Source organism: Nannospalax galili, unplaced genomic scaffold, assembly GCF_000622305.1.
Source record: "Nannospalax galili isolate Female #2095 unplaced genomic scaffold, S.galili_v1.0 scaffold1189, whole genome shotgun sequence".
In the NCBI taxonomy this organism is placed as follows: Eukaryota; Metazoa; Chordata; class Mammalia; order Rodentia; family Spalacidae; genus Nannospalax; species Nannospalax galili.
Window position 1 is genome coordinate 1,188,905 of NW_008360313.1, and position 18,481 is coordinate 1,207,385.

Genomic DNA, 18,481 nt, shown 5'->3' on the forward strand with positions numbered 1-18,481 from the left:
AAAAAAAAAAAAATTCCTAAGATTCACATGGAAGCACAAAAGACCTTGGATAGCCAAAGCAACCCCGAGCACTAAGAGCAGTGCTAGGGGAATTACTATACCAGATTTTAAATATTAAAAAAATGTTTTTTTAATTTTATGTGTATGGGTATATTGCGTGCATGCAGGTAACTGCACCCATTTTGTGCAATGCCCACAGAGGACAGAGAGGCTGTTGGATCCCCTGAAACTGGAGTTATGGACAGTTGTAAGCTGTCATGTGGGTGCTAGGATTCGAATCCGGGTCTTCTGCAAGAACAGCCATTGTTCTTAATTGCTGAGCCATCTCCCAGCCCCTCTATACCAGATTTTAAACTGTATCACAGATCTACAGTCATAAAAAAAAACAAGGTACTGACAAAAAAAAATACACCAGTAGATAAATGGAACAAAATTGAAGACCCAAATATGAGTACATGCAATTTCAGCCACCTGATATTTGACAAAGGGGCTAAGAACATTCACTGAAGGAAAGACAGCATGTTCAACAAATGGTGCTTGCAAACTGGATCTCCACCTGTGGAAGAATGAAACTAAAACCCCATCCTTCATCTTGCACAAAAGTCAATGCCAAATGGATCAAATACCTCAGTGCAAAGCCTGGAAATCTGAAACTGTTAGAAGAAAACAGTTAGTGTGTTCCTCAGGGGTCCTCGTTCCTCCAAGGGGCGGGGCCTGCTGAGGACAATTGAGTGTGGAGAGTTAGTCGCAGAAGGAGGGGCTTGTGTCGCCATCCCTGTGGTGGGTGTGGAGAGAAAGATGGCCCCCTGGCATCTAACCCTTTTGGAAAGGAGAGTGGGTATATACCGACCTAGGGCAAGACTGCTGGCCCAAGATGCATTGGTGAAAGTTAATGGAGACTGTGTGCAGGCCCGGGAGCGGTCTGGATTGGTGGGCTCTGAGCTGTGGTGAAAGAGTACTTGTCTCTTTATAAGTTCCCCCATTTACCCCCTCCCTACCCAAGGGCATAAACCATAATAAATTCACATAAAAATATATTATATGATTTGTCTGATCATGCAAGAGACACTGAGAGAACTTGGGCATCATAGGTGTAAGAAAGGATTTTCTAAACCAGACATCTGTTGCTCAGGAAAGAAGGTCAAGAAACAACCAAGGAAGTGAAGAGAAAATGCAAAGTGGGAGAAAATCTTCACCAGCAACACATCTGACAGAGGTTTAATATCCAGAATATACAACGAACTCAAAAAACAAAGAAGAAAGAAAGTAACCCAATTAAAAGATGGGCTAAGGAGCTGAATAGAGAGTTCTCAAAAGAAGAAATAAAGATGGCTAAGAAACATCTTAAAAGGTATTCAACATCATTAGTAATTAGGGAAATGCAAATTAAAACTACTTTAAGATTTTATCTTACCCCAGTTAGACTGGCTATGATCAAGAGAACAAATGATACCAAGTATTGGAGAGGATGTATGGAAAGGGAAACGCTCATCCACTGCTGGTGGGATTGGAAACTTGTTCAAGACCTATGGAAAGCAGTGTGGAGAACTCTTAAAAAACTACAAATGAACCTACCATTTGACCCAATTATTCCACTCCTTGGCATATACCCAAGGAACTCATCCTATTGCAGAGACACTTGTACATCCATGTTTGTTGCTGCTCTTTTCGCAATAGCTAAGAGATGGTAACAACTTAAATGTTCTTCAACTGATGAGTGGATAATGAAAATGTGCTTCATTTATATGATGGAGTTCTACTCAGCAGTAAAGAAAGACGAAATCATGAAATTTGCATGTAAATGGATGGAACTTGAAACTGTTATACTAAGTGAAGTAATACAGACTCAGAAAAACAAACGATGTATATTCTTCCTTGTATGTGGATCCTAGCACCAAATCCTTGTAAGTGAATATGTATCCAGACATAACTACATGAACCAGGATAATGAAAAGGAATCAGGGAGGTAAAGGAAAAGAGTCTGAAAGAGAAGAACAGTAGTAAACAGGTGTTAATAAGGGAGATATGGGTAAAAATGGGGTTATACAAAGAACCTTGTGGATAAAAGGAAAGAAGGAGCTCAAGGGAGGAGAGATGATAGGAGAAGGTTATTATTAAGGGAGAAATGGGAAAAATGGGGAAACCATGATGGAAGGGTTAGACAATGAGAGAGATAAATAATGCCTAGCTAGTTTAAAAAAAAAAACAGTGGGAATCATTAGCCAACAATCTGCTGACAAATTATACATACAACTAGCTCAAGGAACATAATATATGTGTAGTCAAGGTTTATTGGAAAATACTTGGTTTTTGCCCAAGCGTTACCTACATAGCACATGGTAATTAAAAGTACCAGACTGGTGGAACTAACCTTGGATGTTTAACAGCCATACTTTGAGGCCTATGCTAATTTGGTCAGAAGGACTTAAAGGACAGTTTTTGCTCCTTGCCTTCCTAGGTTGACTAAGTTCCAGGGGACTATGGAGCATCTCTCAAAATGTCCTGTAAATGTTGTGGGTCACCTGACCTCTTGATCAAGGAGGTCATGGAGACCCCACCAGATGGACTTGAACCAGTGTCTAGTCTACAAAGAGGAGGGTCAACACAGAAGAAACATTTCCTCCATGCTTCCAAGTGAAGCCAGCCATGGTGGAGCATGATCTTTGATTTATCTTCACATAGATGGAACTGGTAAAAGAAAGGAGCCAGGCACTTCTCCCAAGCCCATGTGACCCCTAAGGAACAGATCCTCAAACAACCTTAAGAGTAAAAATAAATTTGTTAATCTGGGCCAACTGTATGATCTTAACACCCAAAAGGAAAGTATAACTAAAGATTAAAGTGATCAGTATAATTCTTTACGAGTCCATGTGTACATCTAAAGGCTACATAAGAAAAAACAATGCCAGACAGGAGATACCTTCCTTTGAGTTGTTGGCCAGGGTGGCCCAGGAGACTCCCAGACAGTAACCCAGCATATAAAAGGGAAAATGAACAGCAGACCCCAATCTTACCTAAAGGAATGTTAGCAACTGATTGCTTATGGATGAGGAAATGCTGATCTTCCTAAAACAAGGAACTCTAGATAGGCTGACTAGACTCAGCAGATGGACTAGCACTGGGTACCAGCTGGGGTCACTGATAACACAGTGGACAGTAATAGGGATGACAGAGTATATGGGCTTCAGTGGTGGGGGGGGCAGTCTATGAGAGGGTGCCATTTGGTATGCAGGTATAAAGGTGAATAAGATTGGGATGTTCTGTATGAAATACACATACAAAAAATCAATCAATAAAAATAATTAAAATAATAAAAACGTTATTATGGTCAATATTATTAAAAGCTGTTATCTGTATAAAAAGTGAAATTGAAATTGAAGAGGATCTAAGAGGGTTCCCTTCTTTGTATCCCTTCATTGGTATATCCCTTTGGAAAGTGAGCCGATTTGGAGGAGGAGGTGGTGCTGGAGAGATGGCTCAGCAATTAAGAGTGCTTACTGCACTTACAGAGGACCCAAATTATGTTCCAGAACCCACAACAGGTGGTTCACAACTGCCTGTAACTCCAACTCCAGGAAGCCAGATGCCCTCTTCTCCCCAACATGGGCCCCTGCACTCATTTGCACACACCTACACACACATACACACACACACACGTACTTTTTAAAAATTAAAATCTTAAAAATAAGCCTATATGGTATTAACATATGTATGTAAAGAAGAAAGAATGTGGGAATATGTCTGTCTCTGAGGTTCATAGGCTCTAATTTGGCTGAAATGACTTAGCCATAAACAACTTTCTATTCACGATATTTTAAAGTCTGTATTTTAATTAGAAACTTAAAAAATTTATCATTTTTGTTTTATATATATGCATGTATTGCCTGCATGTATGTAAGTGCACCGTGTTGTACAGTGCCCATGGAGGTCAGAAGAGGGTGTCGGCTCTCCTGGACCTGGAGTTATGGATGATTGTTACCTGCCACATGGGTGCTGGGATTCAAACCTGGGTACTCTAAAACAGTAGTCGGTTCTCTTAACAGCTGATCCATCTCTCCAGCCCTGTAATTTGAAACTTTGATGTTATTACAAGATTGAATTAGGAAATAAGGATTTGTAGTAAAAATATGATTTTTATTTCTGGTAAAATGATGAAAGAATGTAGTGTGTCTTTGATAAAGTAAAATTGAAAAATTTATACCTCACAGTAAGGTTAGCATCCATATTAATAAGTATATTTTACTTATTTTTGGTTCTAGCATGATATAAAGAATCGTCGTACCTTCTTAAAACGGACCAAATATGAAGAACTGCGCTTGGAAGATTTGTTTATAGGGAACAAAGTAAATGTCTTCTCTCGACAGCTGGTGTTGATTGACTATGGAGACCAGTACACAGCTCGCCAACTGGGCAGCAGGAAAGAGAAGTAAGAACATGGTTATGTAACCTTTAGTCTTGAAACATGCCTGTGATATTGGGTACTAAATTTGAATTTCCTGTTTCTACATTGTCACAATGTAGAGAGTTTTCAGGGATCCGGTATAAGGTTATAGCATTTTTAGAATATCTTGGAACTGATACTGTGGTTTGTTCTTTAGAATAATAAAGTGATACCCATAGTCTTGGGAGGTGATTTTGTGTGTGTGTGTGTGTGTGTGTGTGTGTGTGTGTGTGTGTGTGTGTGTATGTGGGGAGGGTACAAAGTTTTTATATACTTCATCATTTTTTATGTGTGGCACTAAGAACTAAGAGTATGTAAGTATAAAAAATTTTTTCTTCCTAAGGATAAACATGACTTTGGGGAAAAAAAGAAGTAATGAGGGCCTTGAAATCACCGGAAACTCAGAAGAAAATGAAGTTATATCTTGCAGAATTGGAGGCTTTGTGGAGTTGTTTGGGCTTGATGATAAAAGATGGATTGAATTGTTGCCGGGTTAGATGATGTGAGGAGAAATGTTGATCAAAGGAATGAGTACAGCTGAGATACAAAGGAGGAAGTTCTGTCATAATTGGGAAGAACCCATTATACTGCTTGAATAAGTTAGTGGTTAAAGCTTTTATAAGTTTAATTAGTAAAATAATGATCTGAATTATGGTAGTAGCAATATGAAGAGGAAGGAAGAAATGTGTGAGATTAATAGAAACAGAGTAGAAACATGTGGGGGTTGTAGCTCAGTGGTAGAGTGCTGGCCTCGCATGGCGAAGCCCTGACTCCCTGGGTTGATCCCCAGCACTGCATAAAATGGGCAGAGTGGCACATGCATGTAATCCTAGCACTTGGCAAATAGAGGCAGGAACAGAAGAAGTTCAAGGTCATCTTAGGCTGCAGGAACATAAGAAGTTCAAGGTCATCTTAGGCTACATAAGGAGTTCAAAGCCAGCCTAGGCTACATGAGACCTTGTCTCAAAAGATAAAATAAATAAAAAGTTCAAAGACAGTCCTACTCAAGAATGCAAAGATTTAGACACTTCTAGAGTGAGGTGATTGGTGAGAAGCTGCCTCAGGGTGATGCAGTAAATGCGAAGAGCCCAGATGACAAAAGGTAGACTATTCCAAAGAGAGAGGAAGTGGTAAGCCATATACACGATGGAATTTTTTTTAGCTACACAGAAGAATGAAATTATGACCTTTATAGGGAAATGGATAGAATTGGAGATCATTGTGTTTAAGTGAAATAAGCCAGATTCTCAGAAACCTCACATTTTATTTCATAGGCAGAATTTAGGTTTAAGTTGATGTGATGTGGTGTGTGTGTGTGTGTGTGTCTGTGTGTGTCTGTGACTGTGTGTACATGTAGGACATGAAAGTAGAAAGGGGGCTGTGGTGGGGGACATCTAAACAGAATGGGATGTGGGGAATAGAAGAGAGTATTAAAATATATATGTTTTTTTAAAATTATTTTTATGTGTACGAGTGTATTGCCTGTATGTATGTGAGTGCACCTGTGTCGTGCAGTGCTGTGGAGGTCAGAAGAGGGCTTCAGATTCCCCTGGAACTGGAGTTAAGGATGGTTCGTAGCTACCATGTGAGTGCTGGGAATCGAACCCAGGTCCTCTGCAAGAGCAGTCAGTGCTTTTAACCGCTGAGCCATCTCTCCAGCCCCTAAAATATATATGTCTTGAAATCAGACCAAGACTATCTAGGGGAAGGGAAGGGAACTAATGAGAAGTGAGGCATGATGGGGAGGGCCGTGGGATGGAGAAAGAACACAGTATAATGATATGAAAATATCACTCTGAAGCTCATTACTTTGTATGCTAATTGGAATAATCAGCTAAAATAACTAAGAAAGTGATAAGACAATTGAAAAGTGGGGAAACAAAAAGGGTGACCCAGTGAGAAGGAGTGGGCAGCACAAGGCTCCACTGTCACTCCCCAGCAGAGTTGGCAGGAGGGGAAGCCTCTACACTCTGGGTGTTTCCCCTCAGAGTCATTTGGGTGAGAGACAGATGAACAGAGACAGAATATGTATATGTGTATGTATCTACATTGCTATCCCCTGCTTCTATCCTTGGGCCTTTCTTTCTTCTTCCACATGCTACCAGGGGATTCTGTTCACTCCCATGGCTTCAGCTACATGCTGCTTTCCAGGTTTGTTTTTCAGCCCAACTGCAAAACTATCTTTTAAATGGTCAAGTTATTAAGAGAAATCATTGCACTGAAAAATTTTTTAAGTGAATAAGATTATTTATTTATTTATAGACAGACAGACAGACAGACAGTTAAGATCTTGCCTTATAGACCAAGTTGGTCTTGAACTTTCAATCCTCCTGCCTTAGCCTCCTAAGTGCTAGAATTACAGGCATGTATTACCATGCATAACACCTTTAAAATAGAACTTTAGGGGAATGGAGAGATGGCTCAGTAGTTAAGAGTACTGACTGTTCTTGAAAGATCTGGATTCAAATCCCAGCACCATACTGCGGCTAACAGCCATCTATAACGCCAGTTCCAGGAGATCCGACACCCTCTTCTGTTCTTCATGGGCATTGCACAGCATGGATGCATTTACATGCATGCAGGCATAACACTCATACACACAAAATAAAGCAAAAAATTAAAAATAAAACTTTGAGGCAGAGATGAGTTGACTAGATAGTAAATAAGGTTTAAAAAGTTTAAAGTATGGAGTCTCAGAAAACTGAGAATCAGAGTGGCTTCTGATTTGCCAGTATAGGTTCATCTCTTTTCTAACATTTCCACCTGGGTTTCCCACAGGCACTTAAAATGAACAAATTCAAAGTAGAATTCTTTTTTTGTATAACCTGATCCTTTTTAAGCTATGTTAAGTCTAGAAAATATAGAAAACATTGTTTCAGTGCTATCCTGGTTCACTTTAACTTCAACTTCACATAGCCTAAAGTCATCTGAGAGGAGAGGCTCGATTGAGGGTTACCTAGATCAGATTGGCTTGTGGGCATGTCTTTGGGGATTGTCTTGATGTTAATTTATGTAGGGTGGCCCAGCCCACTGCTGTTTCCCAATAGCCGGCTCTTTAAATTCTTGACCTTCACATAGTCACAGACTTGGACAGTTAGGAGCATCTTGAATCCCGTCTTCATTGTACCCTACATCCAAGTGGGACCCCTTGTTATTAGCTGACCTTCCTCAATGATCTTATTTCTCTGCTTCATTATTTGCATCTTTTGTACCTTAAGTCATCTTTTTGTCATCTGTTGTTTTTTGACAGGGTCTCTGTAGTCCCAGCACACCCAGAAGTTACTATGTGGACCAGGGGGCCTCGATCTCGTAGATCTACCTGCCTCTGCCTCCCGAGGGCTGGGATTAAAGGCAGGTGCTACCATGACTGGCATAGCTTTTTGTCATCTTTTCAGCTTATTTAGGCTACATTTTCTCCCCTCCAAATTAGTGTTTCAAACTTACAGTACTAGTACCTGAGTACTTATCTACCTCTATCTGTTCTATGATGTTTCTTTTGGTTCTTTCTTATGTTGGTGCTCTCCCTCTCTCTCTCCTCTTCCCTCCCTCCCTCTCTCCCTCACCCTCTCTTCCTTCCTCCCCCCCCATCTTTATGTGTGTGTTATAGGGTGTATATGCATGGGTGTATTGAGTTAATGTGTATGATAAATCTGTGTTGTATGTTTATGATGAATTATTTGAGTGGTAGAATAAAGTTGCTTTTTTCCTTGGGGAGCTCTTTGCTTCTTTCTGTTTCATGGAGGAATTGGCAATCTGTATGACCATTATCCAAGTTCCAAATTTTTAAAGTTTGAGACTGGTGAGATAACTCACTGGGCAAAGGCATCTGCTGCCAAACCTGATGATCTGACTTTAATCCCTGGGACTCACATGGTAGAAGGAAGGAGCTGATTCCCACACGTTGTCCTTTGACTCCAAATGTGTGCTGTGGTTTACACATCTCCACACAGATACACACACATATACATGCACAAAATAAATAAAACATACTTAATTTTTTTACACATTCTGAAACTCTCTAATGGTATGAAGTAGTACCTTTTGGCTCACCCTAAAGTTATATAATTTGCTCCCAAATTATATAATGATCATCTATTAGAGTCTGTGCCTCTCTCCTAGTACTATAGCATGGATTAAAGTTCAAATTTACTGGCAAGGCAGAAGCAACTTTGAGTCTCACCTTTCTGAGACTACATTTTTTTAAACTTTTAGAACCATTATTTACTATCTAGTCAATTCATTTCTGTCTAAGGATTTTATTTTAAAGGTGCTCTGCCTGGTAATACATACCTGTAATTCTAGCACTCAGGAGGCTGAGGCAGGAAGATTGAAAATTCAAGATCAACCTGGGCTGCATAGCAAGATCCTGTCTGTCTGTCTATAATCTATGCACTTAAAAAAAGTTTTCAGTGCAACAATTTCTCTAAATAACCATATCACTTAAAAGCCTTAGCTGAGTATGTTTTTCTCCAAACTACAGGTTGTCTCATTTGAAACTGTTGTCCTTTATTTAGGATGTTTGCAAAGAGAACATAAAAGAAACCATAAAATTAACCTTTGGTTGTTGCTTAGAATGAATTGTTATATACTTAAGCATGTTTGAATATATTTTTAAATCATTTCATAAATCAGTACGGTTTAAAGTTTGCATTTATTCCTTTAGGACTGCTGCATTCAGAGGCCATGGCACTGTACTAACATGCTCCTTGCACAGTGTTAACACTACGTTATCCAGCGTGTTCATAGTAAACACTCTACTAGTGGGCTTTCTCACAGATATATTTGCTACAAATTTTATTCAGAGCCTGATATAAATGAAGAACATAAATTTTGTGTGACTCTGGGAGAATTGTTATTTTCCAGCAGTTTATGTATGCCATCTGAGTTTGTAAAGGCCAAACTGTTTTTTCACTATTAATTGTGAAGAAGGTCAATGTAAAGTACTGGTTTTCATCATTTTGTTTTCTTTGAAAGTATCACTTGCTGCATCCTATAGTGATTGCTTTAGTGCAAACAAGGAGATGTGTGTGGTCAGTTGTCCCAAGAGGGAGAGTGCGTGGCTTTGATGAAGGCTCTTGGAGGAACACGTGTTTTACTTTAAAATATCACCATGGCGTTTAATATTTACATGCAGTGTTGGATAAGCGAACATTCAGTTCTCTGTGTGTTACCCCTACCATGAATAAAGACTCAGTAGAAGATTTTATAATTACTTCTGAACTGATGGCGAAATCATGGAATGGTTAAGTTTAAGTCTTAGAAGTCCAAAAACCAAGTTCCTAATATATTTAATGCAACTTCTTGCAGATTAGTTCTCTCTATAAAAATGTCCTATAAGGTATTGATATTCTAAACACCTGTACTCTCTAGTTTTGGAATATACCCATATATATGTATATATGTAATAAAAACTTAAAAATAGCCATTTTAGTGTTCTTTCCTAGCCAACACCTTGTTCTTCCCTTTTCCCACCACTTCCTCCTCCTTTTTAAAAATAATGTTTAGCAAATTTTGATTTCTTTGGGAAAATAATAATCTTACTTTGCATAAGTTTTGAAGAGGTACCTTTGACATTTCTCTATATGCATAATTATGGATGTTAATGGTCTAGGATAATTGTTAAGGAAACTACTACTATTTGGGAATTACAGATAAAACCAAAAGACTTTTTGTTTTCAAATCCACCCTTTATTTCTTCACAGAACGTTAGCCCTGATCAAACCAGATGCAGTGTCAAAGGCTGGAGAAATTATTGAAATAATAAACAAAAGTGGATTTACTATAACCAAACTCAGAATGATGATGCTTTCAAGGTAATACGTTGAACATTTTTAGTTGTATAATGTCTGATTCCTTTTTAAAAATATTATTTATTTTTCACATAATTCTTAGAAAAATAAACAAAGGCAAAGCAATAAAAACAAAACAAAACCCAGCATGAAACCTTGCACTAAATAGCCAAGAGTAGAATATCATAATGAGGAAACAAGTCAACAGATAATCAGATACTTAAATAATGCTTGAAGCCTGAGCAACTAGGAATTGGTCCAATTATATAGGCCTCCTTTAACTATGTGTTGATTTCTATATCCTGTTTACTTTTTTTTTATTTTTCAAAAGATTTTATTTTATTGAAAGATGAGCTGGATAGTGACTAAAAGAGCCTGCAGCCAGCTCTGAAGATCTGTGAGTGATACTCAGGACTCTCATGGTGGAAGGAGAGCAACAGCTTGCTCTGGTGGGGTGTCCTCTAACCTCCTTACAAGTGAGAGCTCACACACACACACACACACACACACACACACAGCTTGCTCTGGTGGGGTGTCCTCTAACCTCCTTACAAGTGAGAGCACACACACACACACACACACACACACACACACACACACACCCCGCAACCAGTTTTTCTAAAAGGTTTTTTTTCAGGAATGGGGTAGTGAGAGAGTGAGAGTTCTCAGTTGGTTGTAGTCTGCTGCCAAGTCTGAGGATCTGAACTTGCTCCCTGAGCCCCTTTTGGCAGAAGGAAAGAGCAAAAATACACATAGGCACAAACAAAAAATAAATAAATACCCTTCCTTCCCATCTCCCTCCCTCCCTTCTTCCCTCCCTCTCTCCCTTCCTTTCTTTATTTATTGGAAACAGGGTCTCAATATGTAGCCCTTTGGCCTGGAACTTGCTAAGTAAAGTAGACCAGGGTGGCCTGGAACTCCAGAGATCTGTCTGCCTCTGTCTCCAACTGCTGAGATTAAAGTTGTCTACCATCATAAATTAATGATCTTTGTAACAGGATTTTTTTAATTTGGTCTTTTTGAGACAGGATCTCCCTGTAGCCCCAGCTGACCTAGAACTTGCTATGTAGACCAGGCTGGCCTTGAACTCACAGAGATCCACTTGCTTCTGCCTCTCGAGTGCTGGGATTAAAGGTGTGCACCACCATGCCCAGCTTAACAGGATTTTTTGTTTTTTATATTTTATTTATTTTTATAACATCAATTCTTGACATAATTTCTTCTTAATATATGAGAATAACATGCTATCTGAAAATGATAGAGGATGTGAACATCTAATGGTTTCTATTTGTTTAGGTTTCCAAAAGTGATTCATTTGTAAATGTCTGTTTTGTTTGTCTTCTTAATACATATATCGGTGTTTCTGGTTACTTCTCTGAGAGCAATCCAATTTAATCTAGTTAGATGTTTTCTCATTTAGTTGGTGAAAATAGGTCATATGCTAATTAGCCTTTTCTATCACAAAATAATTCTGATCCCAGAATAAGGTTGTGTTTACCATGGGAACAGCAAGGAAATATCCACAGTGCCAAATAAAGAGCAGGGAGATGTGACAGCTTCTCTTCAGTGTTTTCAGAAAGCTTTTGAGGAAAACCACACAAATTATCTTCCCATAATACTGTATATTTGGGTTTTTCATTTCATTTTGTGACCCACTCTCTCCAAGCATGTGCAAGGCCCTAGGTTTGATCCCCAGTAGATAACAAAAGAAAATTTTAAATATAAATACAAAATAAATTGTAGTCTAAATTCTCAAGCTTAAAACCTGCATAAGTGACAAAATCTGAATTAGAAGATAACTATTTTTTGATATAACTTGCTTGGTCTTTAAGTCACAAATATTATTAATCTGATATTAAACATTGTACCAAGAATGTTAAAGATGTTGGTAAAGGGTTTGGAGAGATGATTCAGTGGTTAAGAGCACTGATTACCCTTGCAGAGGACCTGAGTTCAATTCCAAGCACCCACACGGCAGCTGACAACCGCCCATAACTCCAGATCCAGGGGATCTGACACTCTCTTCTGATCTCCGCTGGCATTGCATGACACTTACATATATGCAGGCAATATACTCATACACACATACACATACAGATATTAAAAATAAATATTTAAAGATGCTGGTGAAGACAGAGGATGTGTGACAGGAATAGAAGAACAAAAACTTCATTTTTAATTTTACATCTCAACATAGATATGACCTATACTTGGATATGTTACTTGGTGAAAAATCATTAATTTATATACAAACCATATATATATGGACATTTAGATGATTCATCTTTGTTTTATTAATATAAGCTAAAATAAAAATTATTTTCAGAATTCTTAACAGTTGTCATTTGATTATTTTATAGAAAAGAAGCAACAGATTTTCTTGTAGACCACCACTCAAGACCGTTTTATAAGTAAGTACTTCACATGGTGCTAGACTTATTTTCTCTATACTTTTATTAGATGAGACTGCTATATCCCACCATTAAGTATTTTAATCTTTAATCAGAAGCAGATGAGTGATTTGCTTAATTTTTTTTTTTTTGTCATTTTGAGACAGGGTCTCCCTGTAGCCACAGCTGGCCTGAAACACCTTATATACACCAGGCTGGCCTCAATTTCACAGAGATCCACCTGCCTATGCCTCCTAAGTGCTGGGAATAAAGGTGTGTACCACCATGCCCAGCTCTGACTTACTTACATTTTAAGAGACATCTCTTTTTAATTTTGATTTAGTTAAAAATGTGGTGACAATTATGTGCTATTCTGGGAATTTTGTTGTATTTTCAGTCTTTATTTTGATATTCTTGTAATATATAAAGCAGTATTTACAGAACCCTTATATTCATACTACGTAGTTGGATATATATGTTCCTTTAGCAAAGGCAAATAATATAGGTCAGAACCTGAATATATTCTAAATCATTGGAACGTAATTAAATTCAAGTGAATATTATATATACTCATACTGCTACTGACAAAAGTGTGTTTACATTTCTAATAATGACAAATGTTATTTTAGGTAAACTACAGTAGGCATGTTATTTGCTATTGTATATAGATAAGTACTTTTTGAAAAAGATGCTTTATATAATAAAGTTGCCATGTTATAAGGCATATAGGATGTATAGTTTCATAGATCCAGAAACTCCAGAAAATAGGACAGTCAATATAGTTTTTGTCTCTCAGCCAGCCCCTGATATAAGAAGAAAGCTCCAGAAATTAGAGAGATTTGAAGGGAAGGTTATTTCTGAACTGATAGAAGTGGCTCAGAAGGTTTTTAATGCTTGAGAAGACCCAGCAACAATACAAGGGAAAAAGATGGGAAAGGTCCTACTGGCTGCACTGAGGAAACTGGCCACAGAGAGGCAGAACAAAGATAATTTAGATTCCAGAAGAAGCTAGAAAAGGATCAGTGTGCCTACTGTAAGGAAAAGGGGCATTGGAAAAGTAAATGCCCAAAGTGAGGACAGAGACACCTAACTCAGGCCCTCACATCTAAGTCCCATGAATAGGGGGGACCTGGGCTTTTCCCTGAACCCCATGGAGCCCATGGTCACCCTACAAGTAGAAGGGAAGAACACCACTTTTCTGGTGGATACTGTGGCTACTTATAGCATGCTTAAGGAAAAATTAGGAACACCAATTAAATCTAAAATATATAACCAAGGAATCTCAGTGTAAGAGTGCACCATGTTAAAGTTTAGGCTGACTCTAGTTTCTGAAATTATCAGGCAGTTGGCCCAGGGTATGGGAATACCAGCTGGGCCCTGGTTAGACGTCTTGGAAACAAGTCAGAGCATCCTAGAGTGCTCCTGCTAACTGCTGATTCATGGCTTCTGTAGGTTATGCTTGGCTTGTTTCTGCAAAATAGTAATTGTTGCTAACAGACCCCTTTCATACTTAGGGAAACTTTATTCCTAGGATACAATTGCTATACAACAAAACTCCCCTAGAGGGAACTTTGTGACCAGAAAAGGCAAGGTAAATAATCAGATTGATAATGTCTGTTTATGAGTGAGGAGGAAAGACATGCAGATGTACTATGGTTCAGGTGGGGGGTTTGGATGGAAAATTGTATTTTCTTATGTATTTCCTTGATAATGTTTGCTCAAGCTTAACACTCAATGATCAGCTTCTGTATCCTGCTTGCTTGCCTAGCAACATGATCAGTGTAAAAAGAGCCACAGTGCTTAGGCTCGGTGCTACTCTTGGATCTTTTGGGAAAGAGTGTAGCCCGACCATAATAAATCTCTTTCCTTCTCTAGACTCACCTATCAGTTTGGGGCATTTGCAGATCACAGACTATAGCAGTAAAATGTTAATCAGGCATTGTAAAATCAATAGGACAGTGGATTAAAAGCTTTGGGGGATGGGATCTTATTTTATAGCACAGATATATATGTATATGATGTGTAGTGGATGACCATTAAATACTTATTAAGTGAATAAAGATTTCCTTCCTTTTTTGCTTTGTTTTGTTTGCTTGCTTTGTAGCTAAGGCAGAATATGTTTGAGGAGATCTTGTTGTCCTCTTAGCATAAAACGTATAAATACTTCCGTATATGCTATTTCTTAAAAGAGTTTTCAAAATGAGTTGAGTGACCAATGAAGAGATGAGCTTCCACACTAAGGTGCCTGAGGGAAGTAAGCATGTATAAAATAGTCCTAGGTTGAGGGGCACAGAAAGTCCTGTCATACCATCTTCCTTTCTGTAGGAAGGCCCTGCTGCTTTCTGTTTTACATGAGAGAGAAATAAGGGTTGTCTTTAAGAAGTACTTTACCTCTGCTTAGCAAAGTGAGGGGCTTGGGTGTCCCTATTTCAAGCTGCCCTTGTCTCTGCTGCCTTGTGTACATGTAGAAGTGGAAAAATAAAATGAGGTGTCGGTTTTCCTTCCCTGGAGACTCTAACTCAGTCACAAGCTTTTAATAAAAAAACAAACCAGTGGGGTGTGTGTGTGTGAGAGAGAGTGAGTGAGTGAGTGAGTGTGTGTGTGTGTGTGTGTGTGTGCTTTGACATTTACTATAGAATAGCTGAGAGCAGTTTTTCTACTAATAAAGGGATATATTTGAAGGCCTGTTGATACTCTTTTCCTTTATCACTACCCCAACTCTGTGTTTACTGACTTAGTTGTCACTCTCTGGATTCCAATAGTGCTATACTGAAAGAATTAAATTCTTAGGGTGGTGTGGTGATACACACCTTTAATCCCTGGAGGCAGAGGCAGACAGATCCCTGTGGGAACAAGGCCAGCCTGGTCTACATAGTGATTTCTAGGCCAGCTGGGGCTACAGGGAGACCCTGTCTCAAAAAGACAGACAAAAAAAAAAAAAAAAAAGTTTCTTATTGAAAATGTTACAAAATACCATTCTTACCTTTTGTCATTATGAAATCCTACCTGACTTGGTAAACTATGTGAAAATAGAAAGAAGGATCCTTTTGTCCTCTTTAGAGCAATGGGAAACTTAGATCAGTAATATGCATTTTAAGTCAATGAAATCATCTTAATCCAGAAAACTTTTTTTTCCCTGTAAATAGTAGTGAATTTGACATCACTTCTGTAATGATTTTACAGCAAACTAGACCACTGTAAGGCACTCAGTTTATGAAAATTTTATTTTGTCTATATAAACTTCTCAATGCCCAATTCCAAGATCAAATACTCTTGCTTCTATTAAATGACTGATATTTAAATACATCTTTATTGTTAAGTCAGAAGTCTAGATTGACAGAATAAGCAAGTAAAGCTGTCTTTTGCCTAACTCCTAGTGAACTGATCCAGTTTATTGCAAGTGGGCCTGTTATTGCCATGGAGATTTTAAGAGATGACGCTATATGTGAATGGAAAAGACTGCTCGGCCCTGCGAACTCTGGGGTGGCACGCACTGATGCACCTGGAAGCATCAGAGCCCTCTTTGGAACAGACGGCATAAGAAATGCAGCTCATGGCCCTGACTCTTTTGCATCTGCGGCCAGGGTAAGTTGTCTTTAGAGATATTTTGCTTCTGTTTTTGTGTGGGCAAAGATTTTGTCAAAGTGAAGCATTCCCACCACTAATGACTGGGAGGGTTTAAATGGCTGACGTACTAGGGGAAACATCTTTGATGTTTTCCTGGGATCAAGTAGTGTTTCAATGGTATGCCTCCCTTTGAACTGATAGTGTGGTCATGGTCAAGATTAGTTTTCTCCAGTTATGACACTTGTTATCCCATTTCTTTTTGTAAAACTTAAGTTGCTGAGACTCATGTTTGAAGTATTGAATTCAACTATGAGTACTAGTTTATGGATGGATTGTAGATATTACAAAAGAAGGCCTCAGAAAGACATTTGAGCAGTCTCTTTTTTTTAAATTAAAAAAAAATTTTTTATTCAGACCTAGCACCATTAGCTATGTAGGGATCTGGAGAAATACTGTAGCTGGAAAATGTAGCATATGTGAAGAAGCAAAAAGTTCAGGTCTTGGGCCTGCAGGATTCCTCAGCCTGACGAACTGAGTTCAGTCCTCGGGACTCAATTGGAGGAAGAAGAGAACTGATGCACATAAGCTGTTCTTTGACCCCCACATGCAGTGTGGTACATGTGCACTCATCCCATTCATACTCACACATACACAAATAAATACATTAATTAAATGTAATAAATAACTAAATAAATAAATTTAATAAACGTAATAAAAAAATTTTGGTCTTTTTGAAACAGGATTTCCCTGTAGCCCCAGCTGGCCTGGAACTCACAGAGTTCTGCCTGCCTCTGCCTCCCAAGTACTGGGACTACAGGCGTGTGCAAATGTAATAAAATTTTTAATGATTTATTTATTTGGAGTTTTTCCTGGTCTTGTAATACAAATTTTAAAGACAAGAGTTTCTTTCACTAAATAAAAAGAACTCTAGGTCTTAACAAAAAAGAAATCTCCTGTGAGTGCCTCCCATAAAATTGGGTGTATTTTTTTTTTTTTTTGAGTTTTTAAAAAATTTTTTACTGAGCTTTAGAAACTTCATACAATAGTTCTTAATCAAATTCAGACCCCCTCCCCCATCCATGCCTCCCCCATCCTGCTGTACATGCTAAGCCCTATTCATTCAGGCATTTGTACCCAAGTGTTCTTCAGAATAAATGCATCCACTGGAGTCCAGTCAGCCCATCTAGTGATTGTATATAAGTCATATTCTTCCTCACCCAGCAGCAATCAGTCTCAAATTGTTCTCAGCCTAGTGTCGGCCCACCACCCATTTTTCTCCTCCTCTCTGGGCCCCGGCTCCCACACACCTTTAATCCCAGCACTCTGGAGGCAGAGGCAAACAGATCTCTGTGAGTTCAATGCCAGCATGGTCTACATAGTGAGTTCCAGAACAGCTGGAGCTACTGGGAGACCCTGTCTCAAAAAGACCATATATATATATATTTTCTATGTGAAAGAGGCTAGGCTAAATAGCAATGTTGTATGAGTCTATATAAAATTGTAGAAATTAATCTATAGCAACAGAAAGCACTTTGGTAGTTACTGGGAGGGGAAAAAGCAGGAAAAGGCAGACAGAATTACTTAAAGGAAGGAAGTCTGGGGCCTATGTTCATTAGCTTCATTATTCTAATGTTAACACAGGAGAAATGTATGTCCCCAAATAGCAAATTATACACTTTAAAAATAGACAAAACTGGGGCCGAGGAGATGGTTTGGTGAGTAAAGTGTTTACCCACAAGCATGAGGACCTGAGTTCAGATCCCTAGCACCCGTGTAAAAGCCAGATGTATGTATATGTGTACCCCCAGTACTTGTGGGGGAGAGACAGGAGGATCCCTGGGGTTCTCACTGGATGGCTATTCTAACCTAAATGATGAGCTCCAAGCTCAGTGAGAATCCTGTCTCAAAAATAAGGTGGAGAATGATTGACGAAAATTTCTAAGGTCACCTTGTTCTCTACATGGGCACATGCACACCCCTCTTCACACACACACATACCACACACACACACACACACACACTCACTCACACACACACACAAATACAAACTGGCCATGGATGTGGAGTCCTAAATTCCAACACTTGGGATATGGAAGCAGGAACATTAAGAGTTAAAGACCAGCCTTGGCAATTTACTGAGTTTAAGGAAGGACTGGGCTGCATGAGACCCTGTCTCAAAGCCCAAATCAAACCATAACATAGCTATGCAGTTTAATGTATGTCAGTTATACTTTGATAAAGCCTTGAAAATGTTTTATCAGCTCTTAACCAGTTTCTTGATTTTGAGTCAAAAC

General features: G+C 38.7%; 1 protein-coding gene across 2 annotated transcripts in view; it reads left to right on the top strand.

The window, feature by feature from the left end:
* Nme7 (NME/NM23 family member 7) overlaps window positions 1-18,481 on the top strand; it is a 225,000-nt gene that overhangs the window by 44,351 nt on the left and 162,168 nt on the right. For both annotated transcript variants that reach the window (XM_008824912.2, XM_029559528.1), the window contains exons 3-6: window positions 4,260-4,426; window positions 10,144-10,254; window positions 12,591-12,641; window positions 15,998-16,205. In XM_008824912.2, the coding sequence (XP_008823134.1) occupies window positions 4,260-4,426; window positions 10,144-10,254; window positions 12,591-12,641; window positions 15,998-16,205 (537 nt within the window). The remainder of the gene's footprint in view (window positions 1-4,259; window positions 4,427-10,143; window positions 10,255-12,590; window positions 12,642-15,997; window positions 16,206-18,481) is intronic.